Source organism: Physcomitrium patens, chromosome 21 (assembly GCF_059467195.1).
Source record: "Physcomitrium patens ecotype Gransden chromosome 21, ASM5946719v1, whole genome shotgun sequence".
NCBI classification, from domain to species: Eukaryota; Viridiplantae; Streptophyta; class Bryopsida; order Funariales; family Funariaceae; genus Physcomitrium; species Physcomitrium patens.
The window spans coordinates 329,944-349,623 of record NC_143430.1 but is presented as its reverse complement, the minus strand read 5'-3'; the positions used below and the strand labels follow the sequence as shown (position 1 = coordinate 349,623).

Sequence of the window (19,680 nt, the reverse complement as noted above, 5' to 3'; positions counted from 1 at the left end):
TCTCTCTCTTTAAGTGGGATCAGAATCCAAAAGTTCAGAAAATGTTACAGTTGGGGAGGAACATCTCTTCTATTTCATAATGTGCTATTCTTCTTCTTCATGAATGATAAATGCTTCGGGGGAAGTATTCATGGCCAATCAAGCAGGCCCATGCCCCACGCTGCTATTCCAGGACATTACTGGGCTCCCCCCACTTGAAGGCTGCACAGCTGTCAGGTGCCACGCCATCCCGATCCCGGTTACCGGTCACCCCACCCCCCCCGAGGCACATGCCAGGTTCCCTTGGTTCCACTCCGAGAGGGCACCCTAAACCCCGGCACACCCTGCCCACCATCATGGGCCGGGCCACTCTCCCCATCCTCCCTCCTCGGTAGGGGTGGGAGGAACCCCTTCTTCTTTTTCTTCTTTTTCTTTTTAATGCTCATTCTCCTCCTCCTCCTCTCTCATCTCCTATCCTTATTGCCACCCACCATTCCTCCCCTCCAGTGGGGGGGAATGCAGGAGCCTCGAAGCTTCTTTTCCGCTTCAGGGCTGTTGTGCCAGGCTCGGAAGTCAACCTCCCCCGGTCTCTGGTCCCCGTCCCCGGTCTCCGTCTCCCTCCCGGCCTCTTCGTTTAGTTTAGTATAGCTCCCTTTCCCGGGTCCGCCTACTTCTGGTGTCGCGCCTATCCTCTCCTTCCAGATTAATAGATCTATCTGTACGTGCACGCCGTGTTCCCATGCTTACGTATTAGTCTTCCCGGTGAATGATTGTAACGTTTCCCCTCTCAATTCTGGGAGTTTCTTCTTGGCTCTTCTTTATCATAAATGTATGTGGAGAATAACAATAAAAATAAGCATCCACATCAGGAATTTTTGCTGTTGCCACCTCGGCCCATTACTGAATATTATTCTTATTATTGTTCTTATTTGCGAAGCACGGATGACTTTCCATGAGTGTAGGAGAGGCAACATCGTTCATTCATGTCCACGAAGAGATGGAAGCTAGTTTGAAAGGAGCTAAACTAGAATGCGGTGGATTGTCTGCAACTCCGGAGGGGAATGCCCATTTCCTCGCTTGGATTTGACCACCGGAGCAGACATCCTCAACAACCACCACCACTCTATCTATCGATCTATCTATCTATCTATCTAACTCTCTGTTTATTCGTTTTTTACTTTCTTATGTGATGATGCAACCCAAAGTGCCACAAAGGCGTGTGCATGATGTACATCGGCTCAGAAACCGAATATGCTCCGATTGCCTGCGAAACGATTCCCATGCAGAATGAGTGGCGTGGTCAACCGGCTGCAAGTCAAAGTCTGGTGGTGCCAAAACTCTGCCCCCGAAGGCACGCTTCATGATGGATGGAAACTCATGCCGGTCATCTCAATCCACCCAAACGGCAGCAACAAAATTATTTCCGTGGGTGTGGAGCAGGAAAACTTAGATGATGAAGGCGACGATGACGACGACAAAGAAGAAGAAGAAGAAGAAGCAGAAGGAGACCGGTCTTGAGTCCCCAGTACAAGGGAATCGGAAACGAGCGAGAGAGGGCGTCGGGGGCCACCTTATAGCCGGAATTAGAAAACCTGCTTGGCCCACGAACGGGAGGCCAGGGGACAGGGGGGCGGTGATGAGGAGTAGCGGCTTTCCTGACGCATTTGCGCCACCATCGTGTGCCAAAAGTAGCACATCATGGGGTTTGGACTTTGATCTCGCACTCCACCCGGAGAGCCCAAAGGGTGTCCCTGACATCCATTAGGCAATTTTGGCCTTTAATTTCCTTTTATTTCATTTTATTTCCTTTTTTTTTTTTTTTTTTTTTTATTTGATGCATTCAATGTTTTGGTGGTGACGTCCGAATTCGAGGTTGGGGTAGGGGTGGGGCCGCCTTGAGGTGGTAGAGGAACGCCAGGTGGAGATTCAGTTTCTGTCAGTTGTTCGGACTGACGTAATGCACTGGAAGCATATTGCATTGATGTGGTGTGGTCGACGGATGATCGATTGGTTCACGGCTGGCGCTTGTGACCTAGTTTATTGCTGCAACCAATTCCCATCGAGGGCTTCTAGTTTGGGTGTGTTTATCGATTGCGGGATCGCCCCTGGATTGTTGTTCACCCAGGGCCGAGGTCAGTAATGGACAGTTAACGCTTGCAGTGGATTGCTGTCTTTTATAATCTTGTGGCAAGGCTTTCCTTGGCCTGGCTTGGCTTTAATCTGCTTCAGCTTTCTTGTGGACGGATGTAGATCCAGTGGGATGTGGTGCGAAGAGTGATGTCGTTTGATTGCGTCAGGACGTGGAGTGATCACTAATTCAGAGCACGGAGCGATTCCTGCTCATCGAATCGATGACTGTGGTTATTATGGCGAACGCTGTCGAGGTCTATGGCAGTTAGCGCCAATGCTGTTTGACTCGGGGTAGGTGGTTGGGATCTTCACGCTTCCCGGCAGAACTCCAGAACCAATGCTACCAATCAGTGCCGTGAAATGAATTAGTACTTCTTACGCGCAAATTCAGCCTCCTCTCGTGGCTCTAAGTGATGAGTGAGCCTCCATTCGAATTGCAAGCTCTGGTGGCACTCGTGCTGCTATGAATGCGCTGGGGTTAATACTCACATTCTCGAGCGGCGTCGTAACCACACCGACAGAGACTGGAGCGAGTGGGAGTGGGGGTAGCCACGAAAGGGATTTTCATAATCGATCACATTACGCAAGGGATTACTGTGGGTTTGCGGGAACACGTTCCAGAGTCTCTCGTTTAAGCTACGATTCTGCCGTCAAATCTGCGCGATTATCTCGTTTGTGGGCTCCATCAGCTCAAACGTGAGCATTGTGACGGCAGAATTGAGTTGTGAAATCTCACACTATCCCGCCCGCCCACGAATTTGAGTGACCTTCTTACGAAGAGTACCGACAGAGCAGTGCGCAAGAGGGAGCTTGCATGAGAAATGAATCGTCGCGGTTACGCCGCGGCGCCTAGTAGGTGTCGATCTGTCATTCACTGTTAGCGTTCATGTCTGCAAAGAAAAGGCAGGAATGAGTGCGGAGGACGATTAGTACGAGGAGGAGCGGCTCTTATCGAGACTGCTGATGGTTGGCATTGAGGGGCGTGTTTGGTAACTTACGACAGAACTGCTGCTAAGAGTTTTGGGACCCACCGAGGTGCCGCAGAAAGAGCGCCTCAATTCTCGCCCACCTAGACTTCAAGCAACTCTCCTTCTTCTTTGTCTGCTCCTCGGTCATCACACGTACTCTCTCCAACCATCATGCTCAATTAGTGATTCCACCGCAGACCATCCTCCGGCAAGTGCCTCAAGTGGGCTCATTCGTGCCCGGATTGTCGAGCTCCAGTTTCACTACCGGTGACTACTGTTTTGTGCAGGAAGAGTGTTTGGAGCGTTGTTGTGAGTAATGGGTATGGTAGGAGTGGTGACGTACGAGTAGGGTTGCAGCTGTTGTGGTATTTTTTTTTCCAGAGATGAAGGATCAGCTCGCAGGAGGTGAGAGGGGGCGAGAGATAGAGAGAGCTGAGAGGTCGGGTTCCACAAGCATGATAGACGGTAGTGAATGTGTGGAGAGGGCAGGGACGGAGCTAGATTGGGAGGGGAGGGCGACGGATCAGGTGAAGAGAAGCGCGGATCAGGAGCGGGGGATGGATCTTGAGGGGGAGGATATGGAACGAGGAGCAAGTTCCGTTGCCGACAATGCGTGTAAGAGTGGCGTCAGTGGTGGGAAGAAGACGGAGGACGATAATTTGGGAGGTTCCGCAGTTGATGGTGAGCTCACCCAGTTATCTGCTCGTTTTTAGCCCGCTTACTCTTGTTCTTGTCGAAGCGATAGGAGGGGATTTGGGAACTCGGAGATCACTAGAGATGAGTATTTTTGGAACTGGAGTTGGATTGCGTAGTGAGGTTGAGCTCTTGGTTAGCTGAGATGAGTGTCGTGGCTCTTAAGGAAGCGCTTCGTCTGCACAGACTGCCTTTGTTCAGCTCCTAGTTGGTTGAGGTGGTGTGGAGACGCAGGTCAAGCTGTTGGTCCCCAGGTTTAGTGCGCCGGGATGTCCGCCAATTTCCGTGGTCTCTCCGTTTGCGATGGGGTGGGTGAAGTTACACGCTTTGTTCGTGTCTGTTGCGGGGTTGTGATCGGTCGTCGTAGTTGGCGTATTCTCTTTTGGTAGTGCCGTCGTGGCCTCTGTAACTCCAGCTCCGTGATAGTCAGCTTAAGCTAGCGTAGAGCTCGAGGTTTGAGCTTGTTCGTGAGGTCAGCTTAACTCAGGCCGTATGCCTGTTTCGCTTTTTTCCAATTCTTGGAGCTTAGAGGAGCTATACTTTCAGCTCCCCTCGTCGCCTTTTTCTCGACTTTCCGCATTACAATTTGAAGCGTGTGCGCTACTGTAGAGAATATGCTCAGCTGAACAGTGGAGGGGTAGCCCTTGTGCTGGGCGAAGGTCATGTGCCGGTCGATGGTAGCGAAACTAGCGTCCTCTTAAGCTTGCACTTGCACTTTGAAGTAATCGAAGTCGAGAAAGAAGTTGGATAGATTAGAGGGAGCTAGTTTCGTTGTAATGGATTTCATCGAGTGTCGACCTGTCACTCTGCGCTTCAGGGCAGGCGATCCTTCACGCTAGCTTAGCTTTCGTCGCTGGTCGTGTGGAAGTAGGATGCGGTTGCACAGTTCTTGTGCGTTTTTGCGGAACTGCCAGCTCCCGACGTCTTCGTCTGTCTGCCTTGTCCTGATCGTTACCCTCGACGAACTAGTTTGGAGTGACTTAACTGTGTCCTGCCTATTTTACTTGCATGAAAAGCTTCTAGTTATGTGGAAGTGAAATTCATATTCGCAGCTACATGCCCCATGCATGGATCGCACTCACCTCTACTTGCTCATGTACTTCCATTCTTGTGTATCTGAGAGGCCTCTTCTTTTTCTTCTTCTTCTTCTTACTGCCTGTTTTTCCCCTCTGCTGCTTCTTCTTCTTCCTCCTCCTCTTCTTTCTTTTTCTTATTTATTCTTATTATTTATTTTTTAATTCCTCCTCTCTTTTCTATATTATTTCATTCAATTAAAGCTCAATGATCTCCGCGTGCTCTCTTTCTGCATGCGTTTCGGATTAACGCCTTCAATCGCGATGTGAGCTCAGTATCTTGCTGAGACACGCTGTGACGCTTCTCGTCCGCCACTGCACTTGGGTTAGTTTTGGAGATGGGTTAGTTTGTTGTAAAGCAGTTGGGGATTGGTTTAAGCACTGTCTCATTGGAAGGGCTTACTGGTGCATGCAGGTATGGACATTGATCAGCCAGGTGAAGGCGATATCAGTGTAGTGGTGAAAGGCGAGCTCGGTGAAGTGATTGAGAGAGAGTCTGGCACTGAAGACTACTACCTCAAGGCTGAGGTGAGCAGTTCTAGGGGCAATGCGAGCAACACCAACCATTCCACACATGAGGGCTCTCTGGATCATCCACTCTCGCGCCTCCGCCGGAGCGACGCACTTTGCTCCCGTATTCGGAGAGTGAGCACGGCAAAGACGCGGTCTAGTTCTCTTACATCCCAAAGATCATCGGCCAAGTTGGATCCTCACACTGGAGCTACTCCGGATTTGAAGGTCGATAAAGACGCGAGGGGGATTAGGAAGAGAGTTGAGGATAGGGAGGAGCTGAGACGGTCGTCAAGTTCGGAGGAGTTGCATGGTGATGAGGATGGAGACGGAGACGAGGTAGATGCCACGCAGTACAGGTGTGGGATTTGCAATGAGGAGTTTAGCAGTGCAAAATCTTTGAATTTCCACAAGTGTCACCCCCAGTATACGTTGAGGCGCAATCCGAAGCGAAGTAGGAAGCTGATTGACCAGGAGGTTGGGAAAGAAGCAGGAGCAGTGACGACAATAGTGCAAGTTTCGGCAATCACGAAGAAGACGAGTTCGATGACTGAGGACTTTCCCAAGTCCTGCACCGAATGTGGGAAGGAATTCTTGTCTTGGAAGGCTTTGTTTGGGCATATGAGGTGCCATCCAGAGCGCGAGTGGCGTGGGATCCAGCCTCCAGCTGAGGAGAGCAATGCCCGGGGCCAGGGTAGCGGTGGGAATCATTCCAGTTCCAGGAGGAGGAGACCGGCTCCAGTGCTCCATGTCCATCCGCCACCTGCGCCGGCTCGGGAGGACAATGTCGAGATATCTGCATCCTTGAATTCAAGGCGCGTCACGCATGTATGGAGCAAGGCATCCGACGATGAGAGTGACACGGAGAGCATTGAGGCAGCGTACATGTCCAATGGCGACCGGGACATGGGCTATGGAACCACATGGTCGACGCGGTCGAAGCGGTCGCGTCAAACGCATCGCTCTCTGGACGCTGTGAGCAACGCGAAGAAGGAATGGGTCCCCAGTAGCCAGGGCAATATTGCGGCGGAGTCCACGGACATGGCTGAGACGCTCATGTTGCTTCAATGCAACCCAAACATGGAGAAGCTGGTGCTCATGTCGACGCCAGAGTCCCATGGCAGCAAATCGCGGACACCCGAATTTGGGGTGGAATCTGAGACAGAAGACGTGAATCTAAGAGATGCAAAAACCGAAGCAGCCAGCCCATGTGAGGATACTGAAGAATGCGTCGATGAATTTGAAGCTGGTGAGTGCTCTTGTCACAGTTTTGGTCACGCGTTCTAGTGTTGCCATTGTGTGCATCGAATTTGGGACACCAATATGTACCTGAGGCATGGAGAGAAAAAATTAGTTTACTAAATAGCAACCTATTCTTGTTCCGCAGGGGAGCAAGGCACCAGCACACGACCAAAGTACGAATGTGCAACGTGCAAGAGGCAATTCAAATCTCACCAAGCGCTGGGAGGCCATAGAGCCAGCCACAAGAAGGTGAAGGGGTGCTTCGCTCGCACCAACCCTGACGATGGCGGAGCACTAGACCACAGCATGGACACTTCCATGGATGCGGATGATGATTCGGAGCAACACAATGCCAAGTTTGAGGAGAAGCTGCTCCAGGAGCTCCCAGAGACTTCCCTCACCAGTCTAGAGGAAGACAAGGCGATCAGGGCTGACAACGAGGAGATGCCGACCACGGCCCGCAAGAACAAGTCCCACGAGTGCTCCATTTGTCACCGCGTTTTCAACTCTGGGCAAGCTTTGGGCGGCCACAAGAGGTGCCATTGGGGTGGTGGAGGTGCAGCGGGCGAGGTCACGAGTGCCAAGGCAGTTCAAGGTCAAGGTGTGCAAGGGGGGCAACCGAGCCGGCCCGTGAAAGAGGCAGTGCTGGACTTGAATTTGCCAGCTCCTGAGTATCTTGAGGAGATGATGGCCCAAGGAGAAGCGGAGGCAGGATCATTGCAGCTGCTGAACTACTTGCCAGCAGCAGCAGCAGCCAGTTTGAGCCTGCACCCCGTCTACGCATAATTCTGCATGCTGCATCATTGTACAGGCTTTAGCTAGCACGCATTCACGATGTGGGATCCGTTTCATTTCAGCGCAGCAGCTGAAAGAGGAGGCTTTCCGTCAACGTGCTCGCTAGATTTGCGGATCGTGCGGTGTGTCTGATTTCATCACTTGATGAATCTCTCGTTGAATCTGTGTTGGGAGGTTTCGAGATCTCTCAGATTGTGATACCAAGAGCTCACACAAAAGTGAGCCAGCGCCTTGATGGTTACTTTCATGCTCACGGTACTAGAATGAGCACAACATGGCGGAATTGACATTAAAAGTAACCTCAAGTCTCGGTGCTTTGTGCCCATGGGTGGTTCTTGGTAGAAAGGCATCCCAGTAGCAGCCGCATTATGCTGGCTTTGTGCTTCTTTTCTTTTCTTTTTCCTGGTTTTTCTCCCTTTTTTTCCACATGTGTATGATCGATTTTTTAAAGAAAAGGCACTGTTCATTTCAGAATATCAATACCCTCTCCGGACTAGTTGAAATTTATAGATACTTTACAGCAATTCTCCATACGATGAACGAATTCTTCTCTAATACTTACCTACTGATGCAACACATAAGAGTGCGTCCGTGTGTGTATATGTGTGTATGCACATAGATATATATATATATATATATATATATACATACATACTGCATTATTATTGGCGACGTATTTTTGTTGAGAATAAATCATCGAGATACAGAGAAGCTCATGCAATTAACGAAGAAATGATGTGCAAGAATGGTGGTTCTGTAGCTCATTTCTACAGACATTTTCACCACCGCAAGGCCAAGCTGGTTGTATGATTGATGGCTTCACAAGATTTCTATGTGGCCATGCATCCTGTGCCGTGGTTAATTCCGTGGAAACGACGAAGTCTGGATCCAAACCTTCATGCTGCACGAAAGTGGATAAAATCTTCTGCCGTTTCGAGGTGAGGTTCTTCCCCGGAAAAAGATGAAAATGAACAGTGCCTTTCTTTAAAAATGGCCATGGACTCTACAGTGTTACCTTATCACAATTTCAAGAATGTTCTATTTTGGAAGACACTCTAGATGATAGGATATGATTCCAATTCAATTTAAATGACATGATTTTTTTTTTATATTGCTCGTAGTAGCAAACAATTGTGTTTGAAGCTAGGAATGATGTCATCAACAAGAACCACCAAACTCCCTTTTCGACTAACATGTGACCATTTCAGAATAATATGTGACCAAAAATGAGCCGTATGTTGTGTATGATTTACAAATAGTTGCCATATTTTTTCCCCCACCAATTATTTATTTGTTCAAGTTTGTGATGCCACGAGAACAAGCAGTGGGGAAATTATTCATACTGAAACACCAAACATATTTTTATTTATTTATTTATTTATTTATATATATATATATATATATATATTTTGGTGTTTTTGAAATCGTACTGTCGGTCAAGTTGTTCGGGAAACTCCCTCATATGCTCTTCATCAATGAGTGAATTCAAAGCTGTTGGAAAAAGTGCTGGGCAGTCGATCCACTGAACGTTATCTGTTAAGCAAATGCCATAACGAACAGATTCAGACTACATGGCAGACAGGTCCAAGGGAGAGAGCAAATAGGAGACGAGGAACAGAAGCAGCAGAGAAAAAAAAACTATAAAAAAAACAAAAACAAAAACAAAAACAAAAGAACAAAAGAGAGAGAGAGAGAGAGAGAGAGACGAGGCAGTTGGGGGCTGTAGCATTCAATGGCCAGTGATGTCAGTGACAATGATTGGCACACCAAGAATGAAGAAGCAGCAGGAGGAACTGGGTCCGGGGCTAAGCATCCTTTCGTCCTGTCTCCGATGCTTTTGCCGTTCAACGGAATCCCCCACCCCCACGCAGAAGAAGGCATCGCAGCAGAAGTAAAATATATGCTGAGAGCAGGGTACAATATCATTTTTCTATCAACTTTGTCTCATATATATATATATATATATATAGAAGTTTGCACAAGTCCAATCGTAATATGAATACATGTATAAAATTCATAAGAATCAACTTGTAAAGAATGATTGAATTATAAGTTTTGAAACCCAGTTCTTGATTTTGTGGGCTTTATAACAATTAACAATTTAAAACTAATATACACATGTATGTAGGGGAATGTTAAATAGACCCATACTTTTTCTAAATAGAGTCACTCTTTATGGTTAGGATGGGTGGGTCAATTTAGTAAAAACTTGGGTCTATTTCACATTCTTATATATATAAATAAGTGAAATAATGTGAAATAAACTTGGGTCTAAATTACTATGTAACTAAAACTAGTAATAAATAGAGACACTCAATTCTTATAAGAAATAAAAATGAAATGGTTGAGGGAATCATGTTCAAGTAAGTCTTTATGATTAGTTAGAAATCTTAAGTGCAATCATAAAATTATCATTTATAGACTGAAAGATTTTGCTTAAGAAGTTTATGTCTTATACATTGTCAAAAGTAGTTTATTTTTAAAAGAATCATGTCTTGGAGTTGTTTGTAATCTTTTCTATCTTCAATGATAAATTCATTTTATAATATATACATTATCACTTCACTTTTAGCTTTATATTTTGACACATGTGTATATATATATATATATATATATTTAACTTCATATGCACATTCATATATTTTGCATATGTATGTATAGTTGTCTTGTTGTTGATTAAGCATAACAGTTTGTAAATCATTAGTTTTGTTTAACAATGTTTGCCATGTTCAAATGCTTTTTCAATATCTTCTTTTTTTCTCCTTTGAAACAGCTTCAAAGGTTGTTGCTGCAACACTCACCCTTCAATGGAAGCTACTCAGACGAACCAATATTCTACAATAGTTGAATTCAAAATTCAAGTATATCTCGTACATTTATTATACATTTGATGAAATAGTACTATATGGTATATTTTTTGAATCAAATCTTTTTTTAATGTTAAGAAAATCCAGTACAATGTATTGATTTTCTTGTATTTAAGTCCAAATACATATTGTATTATATTTTAACTTTTTTTTCAATGACTTTAAGACTATGAGTTTTTTTACTCGTATTTGTATTAATAACTATGAAAAAAAAAACATTTTGAATTCTAAGTGTATGTATGCATAATAATTTTCTAATAAACAGAGTCATTAAAATTTACCGTAACTATGAAACAAAAATTGTGAGGGATCAATACTTTTTATAAGCTTGTATTGTCACTTCTTTGAATCTCATTCAAAAATCCGAACGCTTTTTTATTAAAAAAATAAACTGCTTATCACCTCTTCTCACATCACTTAAAGGATTTCAATAAAGATCACTACAGAAAATTGAATCATCTTTGTCCATTATCTACAGAAATATATATATATATATATATATATTGATTTTTGCAATCAGAATTTTTTAATTTTATCCGGAGACAATTAGAGTTTTTCTAAATTAGGCTCTGAACTTCTCGTTTACTTTTTAGTTAACCTCCACAGTAGGCTCAGCGTCGTGCAATTTTAAATTGATATTTTTGTTTATCCGCATCCACTCACTGACATGGGAACTCTGTAGCTTTAGAAAAGTATCTGTATAATTTTGCATCTTGGCATTTAACTTCAAAACAGAATGACAAATATATATATATATATATATATATATATATATTTATACTTCGTAACATACAGTCTGTAGTTATCAATGCAGCATCCTCATCCTCATCGTCAGTTGTGTATTCTCTGTTATAACTCCCTGTTAGTGTGCTGCATGCTCTGCATGGACCACGCTTGGTCCCCACTATTCCACCGTGGCAGCCTAGCAAGCTCTCCGACCGAGTTGCTTCGTCACCCACTTCGTCGATTGGCGCCACCGACACCAACGATTCGCTGTCGAGAACGTGAACGAGGAAGAAGTGGGTGGAGTGGGGGTGGGGTGCTCGGCCCTCCTTGACCCATCATGCTTGATTCTCGGTGCACCATGATTCTGCTTCACTCTCTGGCTCGATCCTCGGACTCTCCGTCATCGCCTGCTTCTTCCCACTTTCTCTCTCTCTGTCTGCAGGACCATATGCTCCACGACACGCCAGAAAAGAAAAAAACAAACACTTACCGGAATCGTTCGGTATCAGCAACGGCGTACTTCGTAGAGTTGAATGAAAAAGACTGTTACGTAGAAATCTTCGTAGAGTTGAATGAAAAAGACTGTTACGTAGAAATTTCGGAACATCACGTGTGTGCAAGAGGGAGCAGTGGATCCGAAGTTTCCGGTTGTCAAACCAGAAAACATCGACGTTGAGGAAATCTTCGCAACGGTTGCCCCCATGCAATTGCCTCTAATCCCCATGAGGTTTACTCTGAGGAGAACTACTTTCGGTGGAAATTTGTCCCGCATCCTCAGTATCAGGATTTCGGATGTTGCATAGAAACGCTGAGGCCTGGTTTTTAATGAGTGATTCATGAGGAAAGGGTGGGAGCCTCGGCTGTCGTATCTCAATTGAGAAAGCTTGGAGCCAACGGGTCACCAGGTCTCAATCGCATTACCATCCACCAAAAGCATGAATGAGTTTGAAACATACTGCAAACTCTGTCAGGATAATCTGAAAGACGAAGTAATCAGAACTCACCGCAGCGTTTTCTTTTGAGATGCTTTCTCTGTGACTACTGCCATAAAGGTGGCATGAAGCTGATGCGTCACCGTAGCGTGAACGCAAGCCTGAATAAGTGCGGCTGCGAGTGCACGTTGGCCACAATCCAAAATTGGGTCGCCACTGGCAGACGGAAAATCCAAATCATCATCATCATCATCATGGTTCTTCATATTTGTCTCAAAAATGATCCTTCAAATCGACTATCAAAGCAAGTTAATCGAAAAACGAGACACAAGTAAAGAGCACGAGGGAGCCATTGAGGTTGCCGAATTAATTTGCAAATGTATTTTACGACTTCTAAACTAAGAGGGAGCTGCAAGTGGTTGTGGACCATCTAATGCAGCACAATATTTTAGTGGCAGTCCGAGAAACGCACTTCACTACATCATCTCAAATTGCAGATCCTTTTGGTGGATCCTCAACGTGCACTGCTTCCCATAGTAATGGAACAATGAAAAGGCACATCACCCTTGACTGTGATGTAATTGTCTAAGAACGGACGATTCGTAGCACGCAACCCTGTTTAAGGCAGTAACCCTAGATTCAGCTGGCTTCCCTTTGTTTATGGAACTGTTTCTAGTCAGCTCTTCGACTAAGCACCAGGGATGTCCATCCTTGCCAGTACTAGCTTGAGACCTATTCTGTCTCATCCTGCAGTTAGTCAGTTTTGGAAAGTCGTGGGAGTTTTACGAGGTTATACTAGTTGACTTCCATCCACTGAAAGCAACTGTTGGAGAGTTGAAGTCAAAACCCACTGTGAAAAAGGTTCCAAGAAGCATGACCAACTGTATTGAAGTCAATACTGGCATAGGCATTCTGAAATAGGCAGATTTGCGGGGCTCTGCAGGCTCCACCAGATCTAACACCTGGGCTTCCGCACCAACGTCATGGACGTGGTAAAAGGCGTTGGCTGCACCTAGTATCCCGGACCACGATGTGACCCCTAAATCTTTTTGTATTCGGTGCTCTTTCTCTTCCCAGCTTGAGCAAGGGTTTGGCACATGTCGATCAACCAGAAATTCTGCGCCACATCAAATGTAAGGCAGTCTGTTACGATATCCGCAAGGACATGGTGTCGAACATGGGCGTAATGAACACATTATCATGCGAGGTCAGGTAACACGGAGAGGCTCACCGTAACCATGAGGAAACAATTGAGACACAAGTCCGGATTATGTCGAAGGGATGAATCGTAGTACCGAAGTTGTCAGGGGTATCAGGCACCAACGAAGCCTGAGGCAAATCCACCTCTAACATGTTGCGGAGATCAATGCTGCAGTAGAGGCTAGGAGTGCGAGGGTGGAGGATTCGATGACTGTAGAGAATTGCACCTCGTTTCCTTAAGAGGACTCGCATTTCCCCTGAAGAAATTGTGAAAGGGAAGATCTGTATGTGGCAATACCAGGCATCGAAGGTTTTGGGGTTTATCACTAGGGATAAGGCGATGTAACTGACCTAGGGCTACAACGGATTCCAGTCGAAGATCCAACGAGTTTCTCATCAGCGAATGTTAGGCAGTTGCTACAAGTAATCGGGGCTTAGATTATCTCACAAGTTAGACCTTTGGTGTATACATGCAATCAAAACATTGGTCTGCCTTATGAAAGAGAGTCTGGTCTTATCTAAATGTGCAACTGATACAGAAAAAAAACCCGACTGTCATACACGTAGTAAACTGACCTCCGATTGCTTGTAAATTGATGCATACAAATCCTGAGATATCAGTAGAACCAATGGAATCCATATTTGATTACTACAGCTCTGTATTTTAGTTAGTATGGCCTAATTACAAAGGTTGACTATTGACCTTCCTCCATCACATCAGTCCTTCGTTCAAGCTCCTGGTCATTTGAACCAGATGAAGCTTGGTCTTCGATAGCCTCCAGAAAGGAAACCACAGTGTAGTTATCTGCACACATCCACGAAGCGACTATAAGTATAATGCATTGCCAAGAACTAAAACTTCCACATTAAATCATCCAACGAGATGTATTCTGAACACGCTAAAACCTCACTAACGGTCAGAGTAGAGAAAGAATGCCTCAATCAAGAGATAACATGAAATTAAGTAAAACAAACAACGAAGTAAACAAGACACAAGAACCCAACACAACAAACGGCTCCAACGGATAAAAACTCAGTTCATTAAGCAGGTCATGCACAAAAGGTTAAAAATTCAGTTCATTAAGCAGGTCATGCACTTACATCGACTAGAGTCGATACCAAATTGTGACAGATCTATCTGGCCACTTCGAATCACCTGCAACAAAGCATAAAATCACAGTTAGTCATAATGTATGTACGTTGGCCAAAAGTCAGTCGCTAATTACACCGCTGTAACTCGAACTGTAGATCGAACTACATGGGTAGAGATGCAGTACTACAAGAGGACAAACCTGAGTGAAAGAATCAAGTTGTTGATGAAACTGCGGGCTTTGCATCAACTCAGCAATGGCTTGCTTTGTCCGAACTCCCTGCACAACCAAAGTCGAAGTATAAAATACATACCACTGAGAAAATAAATACATGCATCATCTCACAAAAAAATAAAAAATAAAAAATAAAAGCGAAGATAAGCACAAAGGATATATCGTCAATAAAAACCAGAATACCAGCTGAAAGTTGTAAAAAAAAAAGTACCTCTGGCAAGAAGGGAGCAAGTCGCTCTTCAAGTTGTAAGGTGTCCAGTAAGGGCCTCACTATATCAGGTCTTAAGAGTTCTGAAAATCCTGGACCTGAAGAGCAAAAACCGATTATTAACGCAATCAATCCTCATTAAAGAGTCATAGGGATTAGAGAATCCTCGTAACTTCCGCTAACATCTGCTCTTTGACAAAATCCACCTAACCCTAATCCAAAAAGGATAAACATAATCGGATATGATGGCTGAAGCCTTCACGATCACCAAATCTACCCAGACGGAGAAGGCAATGCGCAATGCACCTGTATCCCTTGCCATAGCCATGTGCCCATCTACACAGAAAACACACATGTATTTGAAAAGTGAGTAAACAATCGGAATCTAGAATTTTCAGCCCCACACTTAATTAACCAATATGTGCTTACAACATCTGGTGGCGGGACAGAAAACAGCAAAGCTCAAACCAAGGGAAGTAATGTCAGCACCAGCAGCTTGTCCAAGTCCACTTAGTATCCGTTGAAGATCTGCCATCTGGACCACTCCTGCATTTGTACTTCCAGGAGTACTACTTGGCAAGTACGAAGAGCCACCAGCTAAGTCCCTGAAGAAAAACAAAAAAGAAAAGAGAAAAGACCCTAGAAATTAACGATTGCATTACTTCATACGAATTTCAGAAGAAAATTAAGATTAAAAACTAAAACTACCTTTCTCATGCAATATCTCGAAATATTCTTCCAGGTATTAGCAAGTATCCATTAAAACTACCTGGAAGTAGCCGTTGCTTCAAGCAAGTCGCCAGCCATTGCGTCTGAGTTCTCTGATAAAGGCTGTGGAGAATCTTCCAGTTCGTCTTCACCATCAGATTCTGCGCCGGCAAGCCCCAGAATTAATTTAAGTGCCATCTTCAGATTATGAAAACATTTCTGGCTTGGAAACAAGTCAAGAAAAATGAATCCTTCGGTGTATTGACAAGCAGCTTACAATTTTGTACGCCAAATATATGTCTTGTGTAATCATGGGTCCAAGAACTCTTATAAAATCCACAGAATGAAGTGTAACCGAATAATTAGTTAATTTAATACAGTGGTTGAATTATTAACTTGCATGCTATGACATGATTTTTTACAATCCTCTACTGAATGAATTCAAAACTTTCTTCATATTATAGGCTACGAAACACTTCAAAGCTCTCAAACCCCACCCACTAAAACCGACCTGTAGGATGGCTCCTTAATTCATCCGCTCTAAGTACAACGTGGACCATTGAATTACTGATCCATAATTCATCTTTCGTTAGTTCTGTGTAAAATTTAAATTGACCTTAAAATTCACCAGATACAAAAGAAGGACTGAAAGATCTGTTTTGAGCTTCATCGACATCTATCAAGGCAAATCCTGATTAACACGCACCTAATGGATGATTGAGATGATGCGTCACAACGTTGCAAAGATCGGCATCCATATCCTTATCTGCCTCCTGCAAACAGAGTATTCAACTTAATTACTAACGTTCGAATTGTGCAATTTCATATCTACCTAGTATAAGACTAAACCATCGTGAAACTGCACTAGAGTAAGTGAAGAGCACGCGCAGCAAGCAATCATAATACTAATAATACAGAAACCTTCATATTAAATCCACACTATTTATTTCCTCTATCAACGAAAGACAATGGTAATGCTGAACAGTTGAGAAGCCTACCAAAACTGCATTTTCTATGATCAGAGTAGAAGCTGCTAAAATAAGAAATGAGAGGACTAGTTCTTTAAGTGAAACGAGTCAACCAATTACTTGTAAGAGCCAAATTCTAATGGACTTACAAACGAAAAAGACAATTATACCTGCATCCAGAAGAAGAATTTGCGATCGTCATGTTTAAACTTCAGTAGGTAAACTCGCCCGGAAGACTGGCCAACCTAACACATCAATAAACAAACCCTTGTAAAAGCCGTATCGGGTGAATCAGTTTCTCAATACTCCACAATGATCTCTAATAGAAAAAACGACTTTTTTCTTAACTAGAGGAAGATGAGAGCTCTATCCTTGGCATGCACACGAACAACATGAAATCAAAATAGAAAAACCTCCATATATACGAGTCAAAACCAGCTAATTTACAGAAACAAAAAACTCCAATACCTTTTCAAAAGTAGCTTCTTCTGGAAAAATAATTTGATCCTGTGAAGTTTATGGTCAAGGAGAGCTATAAGGTAAAACAGTGCACACAACTCCAGAGCGATAGTGCGTGTACTTTAGGCAAGTGTTAATAAACTTGGACCACATCTCGCGACTACAAGTTCCTGGAGCTCGCTAACTGTTAAGGTTAAAACATGAGCATGTCACTCGTATGAATTCGTGCTTACAACGAAAATTGAATGTTAAAATTCATAAGAAGGATACATCTTCCAAAGTGAATGTAGCTCTATCCCACCACTGAAAATGCAACAGTGTATCTTCAGCCTGCATATTACGCATAACGTTAGAACGACATCAACCACATGCAATAATAAAGACTAAATTTGCAAGCTACTGTTTACTAATACCACTCAAACATCAGTGGCAATATTCTTTCAAACCTAATCAATTACTATCACACGATGACAGACACAACTGAGATAGATCATTTGTAGCGATTGGATCCCTTTCAAAGACAGGGATTGTTACATAAAGCTCTAATCGATCGCGAGGTGATGGAACTTTGTTTTGAGCAGACTTTTCGGGCGGCTAAAATACCTTTTGTCCAGCTATTCATTTCGAAAAGAGATGTGCAATAGCACTAACTCAGTTCCTAGATGCTACAAAAGTTTCACATGTAAGATAAACTCACCTTCACAAGCCTCACGAGGCCTTTCCTTGGGTCTGGAGTGACATGTGTCCCTCTCACAATCATTTTCCCAGCTCGAAATTCGAATAGCGTTTCCTGCACAACAACTTTTCACCACCTTGTGATTCAAAGTTCCACACCACAGAAAGATGTAATAGGTGATTAAGATGACCCGTTTTCTCACGTGCAATTTACAAAGTGGAAGAAATGGTTAACTTGGCTCACTTAATCGCATAAAGTAGACAACCATCATCTCCTAAAGAGAACGGTCTCAAACTTCACAATAGCGTACTGTTGATACCTAGTCTCTAATAGGCGTCTGTGAAGATAGCTTTCACTGATTATACGATAGTGACCTGAAACTTCAAATCCACATGGCATACTTTTTCATGCTTGTAACTATTTTTCTTGAGTTCAAGGTTTACCTGATCAGGAGGTACCGACACTGGAGAATTGCTGGCTGGTGTGAGCCCCATTGATTGATAATTTTGCTTGCAGGTATTCTAAAACCCTAATCAAACATCAAGTTGACATCAGTATGCACTTCCACAAGCTCGTGTACAACATTAAATAAAATCCAAAAGGATAAATTCCCGTTTCAAGCAATATTTTTACTAAAATATGATGTGTCACGTGCTCGAGAAAGGCAACCACTCATCCGACCAAAGCCTGGGAAAGGCATCAAGAATCATCACTCAACTAAATTGACAACAGTAAGACTCGCCCTACACACCGAGAGCAGTACACTCCCAACTCAGGAAACCCCCGAAAACTATAGTGAACAAAAGTATACTTCAATAAGCAGAGGTTCATACCAGGGTCGATCCAATAAAGACGAAAATTAAAATGAAACAAAAAACAGAAAAAGGAAGGCAATAGAACAGAACTAAGCAGATTAAAGAATTCAGAAGAATTTAGAGGCAGATCAAGACATCCTAAATTTCCCGAGACGCTCTATTTTAATCCTACAGCCAATCATTGGTGACACGCAAGGGATAAATCCCAGTAAAACTCTCCGAGTCAACTAAATCATAATTCGCAATATCTAAAACCACAGATTCTTCTAGACGATGTGGTACTCAATACTGCAGAAAACCATAAGAGACAGACAAGGAAACTCAGACTACTACCATGGCATCGGCAGGATATAACAGACCGGTCCAATTGACCCTTTCTTTACCCCTCGACACAATGACCACTCGGCCCTAACCATGGAAAGAAGCGAGAACACAGGCAGCGGGAGACTATTTACAAATAAGTGATGCATCAACCAGAATCCGTAATTGGAAAGAGATGAACATCATTTCAACAGAGTCGCAAAAAGAAGAAAAGAGGGAAATCCAAAGCAGAGCCATAACACAAACAGACAGCGAACGTAGGGAGGGAGAGTGAGAAGTGTGAGCGGCGCTCACCTGGAGCTGGAGCAGGTAAACACGTAAGAGAAGGGAAGAAGGGAATTGGAGACGAGGAGCAGCAATGCAAGTGATGCGATGCGATGCAATGCAATGCAACGGAGGGAGGGAGGGAGGGAGAAGATGCGCGACAACACAAGTGAGTAAGTAAGGCCAGTGAGGAAGGGGGACCAGCAAGCAAGCAAGCAACCCTACCACCACCCTCTCTCTACCTCTCTATAGCTAGCTTTTACTTTAAAGTGCCCTTCCTGCTGGAGTTTCCTGTTTGGATGAATAACTACATTTATCGATGAATTGTGCTGTCCATCTTCCCGGATGAACGGAATGCCTGGCCAGCGTCGTGCATCGCGCGTCCACGTTGCGCTGGGTCGTCCTGCGTGCTGACGACTCTTATTTACGACGAAAATCGTCGACGAAGCGTTGCTCAGTGCCCTTATGTGAAATTCTTCGTCATCCTTTTCACATTTCTCACCAACACTTGCCATTGAAAATATGTGCTTCGTTCTAGTTAAGTTTTTCACTTTCATTCCACTGAGCTTCAGAACATTGCGAAATTGGAGAAGACCATCAAATTACAACTAAAACAATGTAGTATTTTTTTTCATATCCTACACACCTTAATTCCTACATTGATTTTTTTGTAGAGTTTTAATAGTAATATATTGTGTACTATACCATGAAGTGTTCAATGTTTTTTTGGTTTGAATGTGGGAACAAGTTTCTATCTCACAAAAAATTTCCACATAGTTTCCAAAGCACCATAGAATTGGAGACTGATAAGATAAGTAGCT

General features: G+C 43.9%; 2 protein-coding genes and 1 long non-coding RNA gene across 5 annotated transcripts; 1 reads left to right on the top strand and 2 right to left on the bottom strand.

Moving 5' to 3' along the window:
• The first annotated feature begins 1,839 nt into the window (after positions 1-1,839).
• Positions 1,840-7,870, top strand: LOC112273868 (uncharacterized). Of its 2 annotated transcripts, none has more exons than XM_090245795.1 (3): positions 1,840-3,758; positions 5,259-6,602; positions 6,741-7,870. In XM_090245795.1, the coding sequence occupies exons 1-3, from the start codon at positions 3,461-3,463 to the stop codon at positions 7,379-7,381; spliced, it is 2,283 nt and encodes a 760-aa protein (XP_090101921.1). In that variant the 5' UTR covers positions 1,840-3,460; the 3' UTR covers positions 7,382-7,870. The 2 variants fall into 2 exon arrangements, with proteins under 2 accessions (XP_090101921.1, XP_024358654.1); XM_024502886.3 differs by lacking the exon at positions 1,840-3,758 and adding an exon at positions 3,812-4,078.
• Positions 7,871-12,872: 5,002 nt separating this feature from the next.
• On the bottom strand, positions 12,873-13,510 carry LOC149986670 (uncharacterized). The gene is made up of 2 exons (XR_016499675.1): positions 13,147-13,510; positions 12,873-13,032 (listed from the first exon to the last, which is right to left on the bottom strand). It is a non-coding gene; the product is annotated as an uncharacterized LOC149986670 (long non-coding RNA).
• A 169-nt stretch (positions 13,511-13,679) lies between these two features.
• Positions 13,680-19,022, bottom strand: LOC112273915 (26S proteasome regulatory subunit RPN13). 2 transcript variants are annotated; one of them, XM_024502968.3, is made up of 14 exons: positions 18,890-19,022; positions 17,903-17,988; positions 17,481-17,584; positions 17,054-17,113; positions 16,793-16,831; positions 16,495-16,569; positions 16,063-16,129; positions 15,418-15,517; positions 15,138-15,253; positions 14,955-14,984; positions 14,652-14,746; positions 14,408-14,485; positions 14,217-14,271; positions 13,680-13,920 (listed from the first exon to the last, which is right to left on the bottom strand). In XM_024502968.3, the coding sequence occupies exons 3-14, from the start codon at positions 17,541-17,543 to the stop codon at positions 13,811-13,813; spliced, it is 888 nt and encodes a 295-aa protein (XP_024358736.1). In that variant the 5' UTR covers positions 17,544-17,584; positions 17,903-17,988; positions 18,890-19,022; the 3' UTR covers positions 13,680-13,810. The 2 variants fall into 2 exon arrangements, with proteins under 2 accessions (XP_024358736.1, XP_024358735.1); XM_024502967.3 differs by having other exon boundaries at positions 17,481-17,573.
• Between the last annotated feature and the right edge of the window lie 658 nt (positions 19,023-19,680).